This window comes from Vanellus vanellus (assembly GCF_965231255.1).
Source record: "Vanellus vanellus genome assembly, chromosome: 4".
In the NCBI taxonomy this organism is placed as follows: Eukaryota; Metazoa; Chordata; class Aves; order Charadriiformes; family Charadriidae; genus Vanellus; species Vanellus vanellus.
The window spans coordinates 60,022,683-60,037,574 of NC_138909.1; the positions used below are offsets into that span (position 1 = coordinate 60,022,683).

Genomic DNA, 14,892 nt, shown 5'->3' on the forward strand with positions numbered 1-14,892 from the left:
GATGAACGTTGTCTGCAGCAAGGAAATCTTGCCATTTTGGGGTACCTCACCCTCAGCCTTGGTGTGAGATATTTACTGAGGGAATTGGTGCTGAGGCAAATGCGCAGGTGGTTTGGCAGACACTCACATTTGTCTAAGAAAACCACTTGTTTTGGGCAAGTTCAGCTCCCTGTGCCAGCTGAGACTTATTTAGAAACCTGAAAAGCCTTGGGGCTAGCAGCTGGTAAGGGCTAAGACTCTGGCAGGAGATAACCATGTTGCTCCTCCTCTGCTTCTGCTTTTTTATTAGGCATCTCCTAAGAGATAAAGAAGAATATGAAGACAACTCTTCATATTCTAGCCTGGGCTGGAAGCATTTTTTGAGGTGAGTATGCACAAGCCTGTACATACCCCATACAAAGAAGCCATGGGGAAACAACGGATGACCTGTGTAGGCCTCAGTTAGTCCTCTTGCTAGAGGAGATTTAGCCAAATACGGGAAAAAAGCCCCACGTTTTACTCCTGTGAGTTCTTTCATGGGAATTTTGAAATCCAGAAAAAACTATGCTGTTGCGAGTTACTTCACCTGTTAGGCCAGTACACCAGCATGTGGGTTTTGCACTGGTGCAGCTATGCTGGGGCACGCTTTGTGCAGGGAACGAGTACAGCTGAGGTCGCTTTCCTGTTGATTAAAGCTAAAGAAGGACGAGAACCTGCAGTAATAGCAGCAATGAGTTGAGCTGTACAGATACAAATTTTAAAAATCCCTAAATGCTTGTAATCAAATACAGAGACTTTTAATGTTTGGGGTGCAAAGGTTATAGGGACTGTATCTCATGATCATTATGCACATATTAAAGCATATCTCTCATAAGTAATTCCTGTGTTGCTTGTGACAGCCAGGTGTGAGCCACCGACCAGATGAGCTGCAGTGAAGAGTCTCAGATGATAATCATGGAGGTTCGTGTCCAGTTAGTTGAGACAAATATGGCGTACGATTTTTCACTGAGAGTAATAGGAAACTTTTATATGTAACTGAGCAAAGTGAAATAGTAAGTCAACAGTATCCTGCAAGCTCTTGTTAACCCTAGATCAGTCAGTACCATTCTAATTAATGCAAGTTTGCATCATTATTCATTTCTGTGCAAATACAACCATAGATACCATATGCTGTGAAATAGGCATTTTAATGTGTAATTTTTATTGTTTCATATTGATCCAACACTTCATCTTCAAGTTAGTCTTGAGTAGGTTGCAAAACCGGAAAGTTACCCTGTTGTCATCCGTAGAAATGCTTTTGAAGTGATCATGTTTGAATTGTGCCTGCTGCTATGTCAATGTAGTGTCAGAAAGAGGAAAAAAAAGCAAAAACCCAGAAAATCCTTGTGGTATGAGGAAATAAACTGTGCTGCTAAGGCACGATGCTTTATAGTTTGTCAATAAGCTTTAATCTTGCTAACAAATAGCCTTGTGTGCTAACTTCAGTCAGTGTCACAACTCTAGCCTGCCAATGGCATCAGTGGAGCATATATATAGGGAAAATCGCTTAAATCGGGTGTTTTGACAGACCAAACATTAGCCCGTGGGTCTAGGGACAAGGCCAGCCTCTACCCACAGTGCAGCTCCCTCTCTCCCTCTGTGAAAGGCGGAGTACCCAGATGAGGACCCTGCCCAGGTGGAAAGGCTGAGGAGGACCTCGACCACTCGCAGGCACAGGAGAAAAAAAACGGTGAGCGCCCTCACCTACTCATCCGCTTTCCCCACCGCGGGCCCAGGCTCGGCAGCGGCCACTCTGCCACCGCCTGCTGCCGCGCATGCGCATATGCCGCCGTCAGCGCGCATGCGCATGCGCTCTCGCTCTTCCCCCCCCACCAAGGCTGAGGTTCCCACAGGCAGCGATAGGCGCCGGGCCCGTTTCTTGTCCCGTCCCGGCTCGGCTGCCATCACTCATACGCCGTTCCTCTCCCTTTCTGCCCCGCTGCAGCTGCCGGAGTCTGTCGGCCCCCCCGAGCCGCGGGCGGAGGAAAGGAGACGCGCCAGCATGGCGGCAGCCCCGTCCGGCGCTGCGCCTCAGCAACCGCGCGGTGAGTGACTCCCCAACGGCCGCGGCGGGGCGGGGCCGGGGCCGGGGCCGGGGCGGGCCGGGCCGCGCGGCCGTGTTGCTCCACGTGGCCCCGAGGCGGGCGGCGGGCGCGCTAATGACTCTTCCTCTTGAAGAGCTTTCTTAAGTTGGGGTTTCATTGGCGGTGTTAGAGCAGGGAGGGACGGAGGGGTGGGGGTGTCGTGTCGTGTCGTGTCGTGTCGTGTCGTGTCGTGTCGTGTCGTGTCGTGTCGTGTCGTGTCGTGTCGTGTCGTGTCGTGTCGTGTCGTGTCGTGTCGTGTCGTGTCGTGTCGTGTCGTGTCGTGTTCCAAGTCACCTCTGAGCCTTCCATGTGCAGTCAGAGCACTGCACTGTAAAGACACGCTGCTCTGGTATTAAGTGCGAGTCAGTTATGAAATGTTCTCACGTAAAATACACAACATTTTCCAAAGGTGTTAGCGTAGACCTGCAGTGTGTACATATTTGTGAAGCTCATGTTTTGTGCTTGAAGTGTTACTTATCCTTATGGTGGCGTATGGATTGGTGGGCTATATGGTGGGCTATTTTAACTGCCGTGTGTGAAATCCTCACAGAGTAGGAGCGGGCAAGAGAGCGATGCATTGGGAAGCTGTTAGAAGTGAATGTCTAATCAGAGCCTTAGAAAGAATCATGGAATTGTCTAGGTTGGAAGGTTTAAGATCATCGAGTTGAACCGTCAATCCAACACTGCCAAGTCCACCACTAAACCATGTCCCTAAGCACCACGTCTGCCCATCTTTTAAATCCTTCCAGGGATGGTGATTCCACCACTTCCCTGGGCAGCCTGTTCCAGTGCTTGACAACCCTTTCTGTGAAGAAATTTTTCCTGATACCAGTCTAAACCTCCCCTGGTGCAACTTGAGGCCATTTTTTCTTGTCTTGCCACTGAATGGAAGTTGTTGGTTCTCGAAAACTAATCTTCGGATTCTTCAGCAGAATGTCTGCAATATTCCTTATAAATACTTTGGACAACATTAATGTTGTGAATCTTACTGCATGGTTTCATGGGTTTACCTAAATAGGATGCATAAAAGAGCTAATTTAGAACAGAGGATTAAAAATCAATAAAATGAAAATCCAGTGAAGTATAAACATGCTTAGTTTTTCATCAATATCAAGGTTTATCAAAATAAAATGTATGTACTGTCCTTAAACTCATTTTAGCAAAATATGGTATTTATTACAGATATCTACAATTTAGGGATGTTTCCAGCTCTTTCAAGGTCTGTATGCTTATCTTTTGAATGGATTTTGAGTCTCACTGTGCCAACTTGTGCTAGGAAGTGATACGCTATTGACAGATGGGAGTCCAGTTTTCAGAAATGATTGCATGGGGAAATCAAGAGACACCCTCTGGTGATGCTTGTTTTGTTTTGCAGAAGCTCATTTTCCAAGAACAAACAGAACAGCACAGCAGTAGTCTGAGAAGAAAACTAGACATTAGTTCCCTTATGTGATAAATGTTTTGTTTTCTGAAGTATTTTGCTCTGTTGCTTGTTCTTCTTGTTGCTTCTGAAATCCCTGTAACGCTGCTGATTTTGTATGATTGAGTGAAAAGTACCACATGTGGTATTCTGAATAGACTGTCATTGGTTTACCTAACTGCAGTATAATTTATCCATGTGTTTGTGTTTTTTTTAATTACATCTTAAATTTTGAGAAAGACTGCACCTTGAGCTAAAGTCTTCATGCACTTATCCAAAACTTATTTCATTTTTGTTTTCCCTGGAATTCAGTCTGACAGTTAATTTCCAATTAATTTAAATTTCCATATTCTCTATATTAAGCTTTTGAATGTGCTGACACTGACATCTCCTATTGTGTTGCCCAGTCATAAGGTAAAAGTTGATTTCTTTTCATTTCCTCACTGCCTTTACTAGGCTGATGGTCTGTGTATGAATTTCTGCTTATCATTGTCTTGCCAAGTTATAACTAACCATTTAAAAAAAGTAATAAAATCTAACACCCCCTTCCCATTTTCCAGGTGCCATTGGAAAATTCTACATAGTCTGTTTTCTCTACTGTCTTGTTTTGATTTTGTTTTAGTGCTTGTAATAATACATTGTCTCTATTACTAGGCCTTTTTAATTTGTTGTGATTGTTACCATATTTGTTCATTGTTTATGTTAAACTTCTAGTGTTAAAGGTATACACACACACACACCCCCTAGGCCTTTTTATGAAAAGAGAACTGTATTTTAACACAAGTGGGAAGCAGGTAGGGTTTGTGGAATTATCAATTTGTGTTGTCCCTCAAATACTTGGTTTATTTTATGCTAGCATGCTATGATTATTTTCTCATTCTGATCCCACTATGGCAAACTTAGCTTGAAACATACTCATCAACTGTTTCTTCACTTAATATTCATGATAGTCTCTGTTTGTCCCTATTAGTCTTTCAGGTGTTCTGTCAGTCTCAACTATTTTTTAATGCAGTCTGTTTGCAGAAATTTGTTGTTTTACTATGATCTAATTAGGTACATACTTAGATGCCTATATACCTTTCTTAAATGGAAAGACTTGGCTATAAGTTGGTCCACTAGTCAGACTAATAAATAAGAGTTGCAAAAGAAGAATTACTTTAAATAAAAAGCACATGTCTGATAGTTACTCCTTTATGAAGCCAGGACAACTGCAGTGTTACAAAATCTTTTCTTTCATTGTTGGTTTTTTTTTTGATTTGTATAGTTACTTGGTTGCAGTTTCTGGAGTGTCTTACTATGTACTTATGCAGTGATTGTACTGAGAAAGATACAAAAGTGTTTCTAGGACCTACAATGGAAATTCCCTATTTTCTTTCATGTACCTGATGCTTGGTCACAGCATAAATATCTGTCTGTCTGCTTTCCCTTGTGCCTGGTTTCTGCACCCCATTCAGGTACAGAACTGGTGTCAAGATTCTTGTAGCCGTTCTGGGTCTCTGTCAGCGTAGACAGCGTTGAAGTCACGCAGAGACCTAGTGGGTTTGGGCGGGTGGAATCAAGGGAGAAAGGTATTAGATGATATTTTCAGGTTCTCAGTTTGGCTTAATTTCAGTTTGACTATCCAGCAAGCTTATTAGATCTGCCAGAAGTAAAATATGGAGCCATTGTAGGATAATGACACTTCCAATGTAAAACGTGGTGTGAAATTTTTTGATGCAGGACTGTAATGTTGATCCTGCAAAGTAATGCTCTCCTGGATATCAGTATTATTCTTTCACTTAAAAAATATATTTTGAAGTTATGCACAAGTTAGTTGGCTGCAGAGCTCGTTCATATAAGCAGAACAAAAGTATATGTACAGAAAAATAAAGCAACAAAAATATTTTTTATGTGGTCCTTTTCTCAAAGAACCACAGGATCCCATAATAATCAATGCATTGAATTAATTTTACTGCAGCTATTAAAGCCTTAAAATGTTTTTCATTTTGTATAGAAAGGGTAATTCCCCTGTTGTTGCAAGGAACACTTATAATTCTGCGTGCAGAATATCAGTTCTGATGCTTTAAGAAGTGTTTAAAATAGTGGCAGACTGTTTCTGCACTAATTTTGCCTGTTTACGCTGTTCACTTTAACCTGGCTTGTCTGGAAATGTTTACAAGAAACTGTCAAGTATTTCAGAAGATCAAAAGCAGATTCTAATCTGTTGCTTTCTAGTTTTCATTTATGAGACTGGAATTTAAATAAAACATTTTGTCCAATGAAATAGAATATGTTTTTACATGCTAATTGAACAGAATACAATGGTAAAAAAAAGTCACAGAAGGGGAATCAAAAGGTAACTTAGACCAGCTTCTCCCCTTAAGTAATTTCAACACTATTAAAGTCTTGAGACCTGGTTTTGGTGTTTGTTTTCTTTTTTTGTTGGTTGGGTTGTTTGGTGGTTTTTTTCATTGATTGTTTTTTTGTTGGTTTTTTTTTTTTTTTTTTGACTTTAAAGCTTGCACCAGTGAAGATTCTGTAAATACTTAAGGGACTCAATTCCAATGCTAGAATAACCCAACAGTTAAAAAGCTTTTCCAGTGTGTAATCACCTTCCTTATTGCAATTAAAGTCCATCATTTCCATCTCCAGCAGACACAGAGAGCCTTTCAGTGTGCAACAACCTTTTGTGGGTTTGAAGCTGTAAAAGATGGTGAAGTTTATTCTCCATTCCAAAGACTCTTCAAAGTTAGCCTTTGAGCAAATGTGACTTCTGACAGTTCTTGCCTGCATGTTTTATAGACAGATAGACATAATTCCATCATTCAAGCCATTAATACTTGTTTTAAAGGCGTTAGATTGGGGCAGACCCTGAAAATATCTACTTAGTATGGGGTTTGAATTTAGTAACCATTAGTTGCCTATCTTTTTAAATGTGGTTTTCCAGTGACTTGCATGTGCCCCCTTCCCCCACCCCCTGTCATTTCATCAAAATACTTCCTACTGAGAGACACTTTCTGTAAGGCAAGCTCAAAAGCTGAGATGTATGCTTTTTCCATTATTCACAAGAACGGGTAGAGTATATGTTGAAGAACATTAAATTGGCTTGATAGGTCTTGATCTTGTTTAATCTAGGCCTTCTGTTGCTTATTATTTTACTGTCTTTTAAATGTTTGCAAATAGGCTGACTGTTTATTGTAGAGTTGAAGTTAGACTGACTTCTGTATGCTTCTGCAGCTCGCTCTTTCCCATTTCTGAAAAAAGGCACTTGCCCAGGATTTTGGAACTTGGCTATTCTCCATCACTTCTCAGAATCACTGAGGGTTCTGATGTTGTTGCAGCCAGTTAATTATTGGATACTCTGCAATGATGGTTTTTAATTAGCTCAGTCTGATGAATATTTATCTAGATCTTGTTCTCTGTTTTGTCATTAATTCTCACCCTGTTCTTACTCGTATTGCGTTCCTTGTTAGAAAAGATAAAATGCAAATAGGCTTTTCTGTGTGTCACCTCTTAGTGTCTCTGAGTACTTGCTTATTTCTGTTTCTAGTATTCCTCTTGGTGAGGAAGTGGTTATGGGATGCTTGCTTTTCTCTTACGTGTCTCATGCTAGTGATGTTCATTTTGTGACTTGGTTTTTTCTTTTGGAAGTTTCCGAATGCAATGAGTGTTTCTTTGTATAAATACAGGCAGTAAATTGTGTAATTTGAAAATATTATGATTCTCCCACATCTTCTGATGTTTTTAAGTAGAATCAGTATTAGTGGGGTTTATCTTAATGTATTTTTCTTTTCTAAATGACAAACAGTGGACTAAGGTCATCCTAGAAATTAGATTGCCCTTTGACTTTGGTATGGTAGTAACTTTAGTAACTTACAACTTAAACATTTAAAGTTTACTTTATATTCAACATACAGTAAAGCTTTTGAAATAATATTGAATCAGCCATAATATGATATATGTTGTGTGACCTTACCACTCGTAAGCCCTTACCCTTTGCTGTTTTATCTCCTTTTCATGAATTTAATGCCTTATATAAACCTGAAATCACCCTTTACTTAGACCTTGGCAAACAGTGTTCTTCCGTAAGGGCAAAGAACAAACCGGTGTTTGGCTCAAAAAACTGACGAGTAATATAATTCTATAGGTGGAGATAACTAGAAAAACTTATTTACTTAGAATGTCATGTGTACACAGATTAAAAATTAAAGAAAAAGAAAAGCCATGCACCACAAAGCACATGTGCGAAAAGAGCTACAGGTTTTCTCCTGCTAATCATTTTACAGTTGTTCCATTAAAAGGGACAGTGTGTTCTGTGTGGAACAATGGAGCTCCTTCTGGAAAGACATACTAGTTATAAAAGTTCAGGAGAAGAAAATAAGATCTGAGGATTCTATGTATAAGAAGGATGTAAAGCATTTCTTTTTAAAAGGGTAATATTGCATACATCCGTGAAAGTTCAAGTTTCGATAAGCTTCTGAGAATTTCCAGGTGAACTCCAGGGCTCCAGTGAGTCTGAAGAGGTCTGTGCAGATGGGGAGACAATTACGTAGCTAGAATCAGTTTTGTTAATGAAGAAATGAGTTAGGTCTTTCAAAAAGAAAAACACTTATCTGATGACTTCCTAAGCTATTAGGTATATAAAACTATGTTTTGAGCTAGAAGTATTCTAGATACTTTTATAAAGAGGATAACCTTGACTCTTTTACAGTGGTAGTGCAATCCGTGGGAGGGCAATGGGTGCCTTCTCAAAATAATGTGCAGAAGACAACCATAAGCGTTTAATACATAAAGCTGCTGAAAGTGTTGCCATTTGCTTACACACACCATCTCATTTATATTGTACATTTAAAATGTTTTTCATTTGTGTTTTATGAGAGGATGTATTGTAGGTATCCACTGCTTTGTATTTCTGACCCCCGGAGTGTAGCTTCTCTGTAAACGTCTGGATAATTATTAATTCTTTTTATTTAGATATCAAGAAATGCAGTAGGATACAGGGTCACCCTACTAATATTTACTCAATCTACCTGAAGAAATCATAATCTAAGAGGATCTGATATGCGGAAGATAAGGGGGAGGAATGCCATTGGTCCTTCAAAGGAAAAGGAGGCCTTGATAAGTTTGGTTATCAAAGATGCATTCTCATTCAGTTTTAATTACAGAAGAAAAGCCTGGGCTTTTGATGAGAAGCAATTCAAAGGCTGCAACAAACAGTAATTTCCCTTTTCTGCAATTACATGTTTACCCAAGTCAGTATCCAAACCTGGTATTTACTATCTATCAAAAAGTCTAAATATATGCCACTGATTTAAAACTCAGATTTGTGTGTTTCACAGGATCAACAGAGAATACTTGATCCTAAAGGATGTAGAGTTTTGATGAGTTCTTGGGGTTGGAGGGTGGGTTGTAGAATTTTTTTGGTTTGTTTGAAGTCAACCCCAGGGGTACAGCTGTGGTGATGACCTCCAGCTGGACTTAGCACTACTGATCACAACCCTTTGAGCCCAATAGTTCAGCCAATTATCAGTCCACCTACTTATGAAGTCCATATTTCATCAGTTTCTCTATAAGAGTGTTACAGGAAACAGTGATAAACAACATCCACTGCTTTCGCTTCATCCACTAACCCAATTATCTCATCATAGGAAGTTGTCTTATTGGTCAGGTAAAAGGTTTTCCCCTTGATAAATCCATGCTGTTGACTCCCGGTTTTTGTCTTGTACTTAAGATATTTGGCGATGGTTTTCGGGATTATTTGCTCTATCACCTTCTTGGGCATCAAGATGATGCTGGCCAGTCTGTAGTTCTCCAGATTCTCCTCCTTGAAAACAGGAGTGATGTTTGCTCACTTCCAGTCTCCAGGAACCTCCTTTGATCATCACCACGGTCTTTCAAAGATAGATGAGAGTGGCCTTAAGGTGACATTGACTGTCTCCCTCAGCACTCATGGGAGCATCCCATTAGGACCCATGGATTTGCATGTGCCTGGTTTGTTTAAATGTGGCCTTACTTAATCTTCATCTACTAAGGGTAAGTTTTTGCTGCCCCAGGCTTTTCCGCTAGTCTCTGGGGCCTGGTGTTCCTGATGGCAGTAAAAACTGAGATGAAGAGAGTACTGATTACTTGGGTCTTTTCTGTCACCAGGTCCCCTGCCCCGTTCAGCAGCAGCTAACCATTTTCCCTAGTCTTTCTTTTGCTGCCAATACACCTGTAATGTCCCATCTTGTTGGTTATTGTATCTGTTGCCAGATTCAAGTCCAGGTGGGCTCTGGCTTTCCTAAGCCCATCCCTGTGTGGTCAGACAGTGTCATAGGATTCCTCCCAAATCACCTGTCCCTGTTTACATCTCTTGTAAATTTTCATTTGATGTGTGACTTCAGTTAATTCACCCATGTAGCCACCTGTGGGTCTTGATTGACTTCCTGAGTATGGGGACACACTGCTCTTGAGCTTGCAGAAGGTGATCTGTTGATTCCGGAGGGGTGGCAAAAGTAGAGCTGCTAGGGGTTTGTATGTGAAAGGGGAAGTTACTTGATAATGCTGTCAGTCATACACAGGACAAGATAAAATGCACCTTACTCTCTTGACTGTACTAGAGCTATAGCACAAAAACACCACTGCAGAAATTGATATTTTTGTCACTACATCTGACTAACAGCTTATTAAATGCCAGGTAATTCTTTATGTATTTTAATAGAAAAAAAAAAAAGTGTGTATATGCTTTACTTAAGGTGGTTCATAATGTATAATGAAAGGTAGACCCATCGCAGTTAAATGCATTTAAATGATAATCTGTAAGGTCTGAATTCCAAATAAATGCTTCATTCCTTCACGTTCTCTCACACGAGTTCTTTCCGTTGGAATACGGGACTCTGTATGGCATATATAGTTTTATTTTGCATCATTTTTGGTTTCTTTCAGGGAATACTTAATTTAAACATGTTACCCTGTTTTCTCTGTTTCAGACTTGCCACCTGTTCCTTCTACATCAAGGACGACCCTTGCAGAAGTTTCTGTTAGGGAACGAATGAGAGAGAAGCTAAAAGCAGCAAGGGTGAGAATCCTTCAGAAGTCCTGTTTGGTTAACTTTAGTCTTATAAGTACTATCCACTTCATTTTGCTTGCTTACTGCTATGTGAATATGAATTGAGATATCTGCTTTTTTATTTCTAACGCCAAAATAATACTCAGTTCATCAGTACAGTTATTCCAGTGCATTTCTATTGCTGTATTTTTTCTAAAGTTTATATTTAATCTGTGCAATAATATAAAAGTTGTCATTGTTTTATAATTCAAATGATACAATCATTACAAAATCCTCCTGTGCTTTTGTCAAAAAAATTCTTATACTATTTTGAAATCAATGGATTTTCTTGTAAGTTTACTGCGCAGTTTAATAAGGGGTATTAACACCTAGGTCTGTAAAATCATTTAAGCTGATTATATAGTTGAAAAATTCTGTCCCCAACACAAACATGCATACGTTGTTGAGTTCCTGGGAATTATTGTAGCTTTGGTCTTATTGTATTTCTCTTATAGCTAAGCAGGTTTTTTTTCATTTGCTTAGTCAAAAGCAGAAATTAATTTATTGCAAGAAGACTCCAGTCCACGACCCAGGCGTTTAAAAAGCGTCAGAGAAAGGAAAGCGGGAGGCAGACTGGATAAAGTGGTAAGAAGGTGCATTGGGTCTTGCTATTCTTATAAAGAGAAAGTGAATGTGCAGCATGAAATAAATCTAAGACTATACATAGTCTTGAAGATCAATTTCATTTATTTTAATGGGATCAAAATTATACTATTATTTGAATTAGTAACCAGGAAGGAAACTTTCTGATTATTGCATTTAATGTAACTATTTAACAGTAATCATTTGCTTTCATTATGGTGTGGCCATTATGTGAAACTTCTGTCATTTACAGGTTCGTGACTTCTGTTGCTTAAGATGCCTTGAAGTATTTAAAACTTACTGTTACAGAAAGGACCACTGTATTACAGCTTTATATCAATTTGCACAGTGTAATTGCTAAAGGCTGGATATTAACTTTATGTCATCGTACTGTATTGTATTTCCTTGTTACTATTTTATGTTCAGGGTTTTTTTAGTATAAGCATGTTCTTTGTTAAAAAATGAATTTCGTATTAAAAAAGTAACAAAGGCTATGCCTGTGCAGAACTTGCACCCAGATATTCTTCAGGATTCAGGAAGAGATTGCTTGCCTGTAGAAAATGTGTTCCAAAGAATGTGTATGCCCAGGAAATAACAGCATGTAGCAGTAATGTTTTTATCTGGAATTCCAAACAATATGAATTACTCTGGCTAAATTGCTTGTCTAGGGGAGAATTATCTCATCCAAGTAGGTTGTGGGGAAGGTTTTTGGCGGTGTTTTCTTATAAAAAGTAATTGTCATAATTTTCAGTTAAGTAGTATTGTTTTAATGAGTTTGTGTTAGGAAAATGTGGAATTGATACCCTTATTAAAGTTGTTTACTAATTTTATATAAAATATGTCTGAAACCTTCCATGTGTTGGTTTTGTTTCCTGTACTTATTTACACACATAGGAAGTCTTGTTTTGTTGTTAAACAAGTGGCCATCAGATTGCCAGGGTTTGAGATTTTTTTTTTTGCTATAATTATTTTGAAGTTTCGGTTGAATAGATGTAAACTTGAGAAATGTCTTCCTTTAATTGAAGAATTCAGGCTGCAAGGAGGAAAAACAGATTGCATGTTGGATGTGCTATGTTGGCTGTGCCTGATGAAAATCACTTAGCAGCACTTTAGTGAACTTGCTGAAGCAACCTCAGAACCAGTGATGATTACAGTGATCTGTGCGTAGGGACAGATAAGGCTTCAGAAAACTGGAACTGGATAACCATGCTACCTCCTTTCTTCTATAGGTAGAGGAGTATCAAATGTGGAGTTTTGGAGTATGCTAGCAATAATTGTTTGAGAGAGAACAAAACAAATCATGGTGTTTGTATTTAAGCACCCAAGCAATGGACACCACCTTTTTTGAATGATACCAAACTGGGTTTTCCTGATTGCAGCAGGGGCTATAAGAGAAGCTGTCCTTAGCTCCTTGATTCCCTTCCCTGGTCCGCAGTGTATGTCAGCAGCACCCTTTCCACTGCTGCCCGACTTGTGCTGGGAAGATTTCGCATTGCTACCCCATTTCTCCCCCTTGCGGAGATTAGCATGTGGTTGCTTGTGTTCAGGAGTGCAGAAACAATGATCTCATTAGCAGTGAAGAAACTAAACTAACATTTATGCAATGGATCATTTCTTGATACTCTGCAGTCTGTTTATTGACCCAAAGGAGACAGGAATAAAGTAATAAATAGGTGTAACCTTCTAAGATAAATACAAAATCAGTATAATTGTTACCACAGTGACTTTATTTCTTTTTTGTTATTTTTTTGCTGTGAAAATGCAATATCTAATTTCTGTATTCAGCTATTTGTCTTTTTTAATGGATCAGTAAGTGTATGTTATAACGTATCTATTTTTATGCAGTCTGATAAATTTAGGGAGATGCAAGAGGATGAATCCCACTTAACATCAAAAATAAAGTTTCGTGATTCTGTCAAAAAGCTTAAGCAGAAGTCAACAGTAAGTATCAATTCTTTCATTTCAATAACTGATGTTAGTTTCATTTAAACTTTATATGACTTCATGATTCTGTTTGAAGCAGCAGAGAGAATTCAGTCTTAAGCAGTGGAGAGGGTTTTATGTAAAAATTCATAAACAATATATACCAACAATTGAAATATAGAAAGGCTGCCTTCATCAAATAGAAGAATGGCTTTGGGTCATTTGATTTATTTTTTTTTTTTAATCAAGTAAATCCATCTGGACACAATTACTGGAGCTTTGAGGAAAAAATATTTCTTCTGTTTAAATCCTTTCTATTGAATGCCACCAATTGGCCGTTAAAACAATTTACGGATTACTATATTGATATTTATTAGCAACAAAATGCTACCATTAATTCTTTTATTAAAGGATTCATCCTGACACTAAAGGGGCCTTGTTTCTTCAGAGGCAAAGTGCCATTAGAAATTTCTCTTCATATGATTCACCTGGGTATCTGCATTATGGCCAGAATTTACTTTGACATTTCTCGTTCACAAATTGTTTATATTTAAAACAATAAGCTGGTTGAAATTGAATGAGGTAACTTTTTTAGTGAAACATTGCAAGAAATATTTAATGAAGTAATAGTATAGCAATAGAGAAAGCTTCATGTATCATTTAAAAATTTCAGTCAGCTTCGGCATTTGGGTGAATTCTCTGAGATAGAATAATTATTATCCTGTATCAAGTGTTTATACGTGCTGTTATTGCTGTAATTAATGGAAAGATATCTTCATTTGCCCTAAATTTCTTATAAATGTCATATTAAAGTATCTTTTTCTTCTTTTCTTAGTTCCAGAATGATTTTCCTTCCACTGAAGAAGCATATAATTTCTTTACCTTCAATTTTGATTCCGAACCAGAGACTGTAAAGGCTGGAGCCAGGAAAAGGAATGAATTAAATGAAGAAGAGGACGCAGAAGAACAATGTGTAGAAACCCATGAGGATGAACAAGAGGAGGATGAAATGGTGTGAGCTATAGAATAAATGTTAATATTTTTATTCAGACTTCTTGAATTAATTTGAATCATCTAATACAAAATGACAACTTTTGTTTCCTTATAAATTCTGAGAGTATACTTTCTAAAGATCTTCATTTTAAGAAATAGATGAACTAACGGAGATGTTTGCACTTAAACTGTAGGATGAAGATGTACGCCTAGTTAAAGATGATGATTTGTTCACTATAGGGCAGACAACTGAAGATTTTCTAGTAGTGAAACCTGCTGATTGTGAAATCTACTCTGAGCAACTGAAAAAGGAAAAAGAATTTCTCTTCATTCCCAGCATGCGAGCAGGTATGAATATTGCGCTTATCTATTTTGTTCCTGGATTTTGCATAGCATGGCACCCTTTGATCTGCTGAAAAAAATCTATCAGACTGTCTCTGGCAGTGGAGAGATACTTAACTGCATTTCTCTGACACTGATCACCCAGTCAAGTCTGAAAAGGTCTGACAAAATGGATTAACTAGGAACATGCACACCTCAGCAGGTCACCAGCTGGTATGCTAGCAAGTGAACTCGGGGCATGTCAGTTGCTCTGGCATAATTACCTCAGTGCTGTCTATAGTAAACACAAGCTGGCTGGCCCCTCTTTCACTGGGGTTTAGCTATTACATTACTTAACATCTGCAACAGGTTACTGGGTACACAAATTTAGGTACTAAAAGTGGCTCGTGCACCGTACATTATAACTTACACTATTTCTTCACTTGACCACGTCTGCGTTTTTTTCCATGTGGGGAGTTTGTCAA

The 14,892-nt window shown here is 38.7% G+C and overlaps 1 protein-coding gene across 1 annotated transcript in view; it reads left to right on the forward strand.

The window, feature by feature from the left end:
- Positions 1-1,801: 1,801 nt before the first annotated feature.
- CC2D2A (coiled-coil and C2 domain containing 2A) overlaps positions 1,802-14,892 on the forward strand; it is a gene marked incomplete at its 5' end in the record, with an annotated part of 65,370 nt that continues 52,279 nt past the window's right edge. The window contains 6 exons of the mRNA XM_082483093.1: positions 1,802-2,063; positions 10,470-10,558; positions 11,072-11,173; positions 13,016-13,111; positions 13,929-14,105; positions 14,281-14,434. Coding sequence (XP_082339219.1) covers positions 1,802-2,063; positions 10,470-10,558; positions 11,072-11,173; positions 13,016-13,111; positions 13,929-14,105; positions 14,281-14,434 — 880 coding nt within the window. The remainder of the gene's footprint in view (positions 2,064-10,469; positions 10,559-11,071; positions 11,174-13,015; positions 13,112-13,928; positions 14,106-14,280; positions 14,435-14,892) is intronic.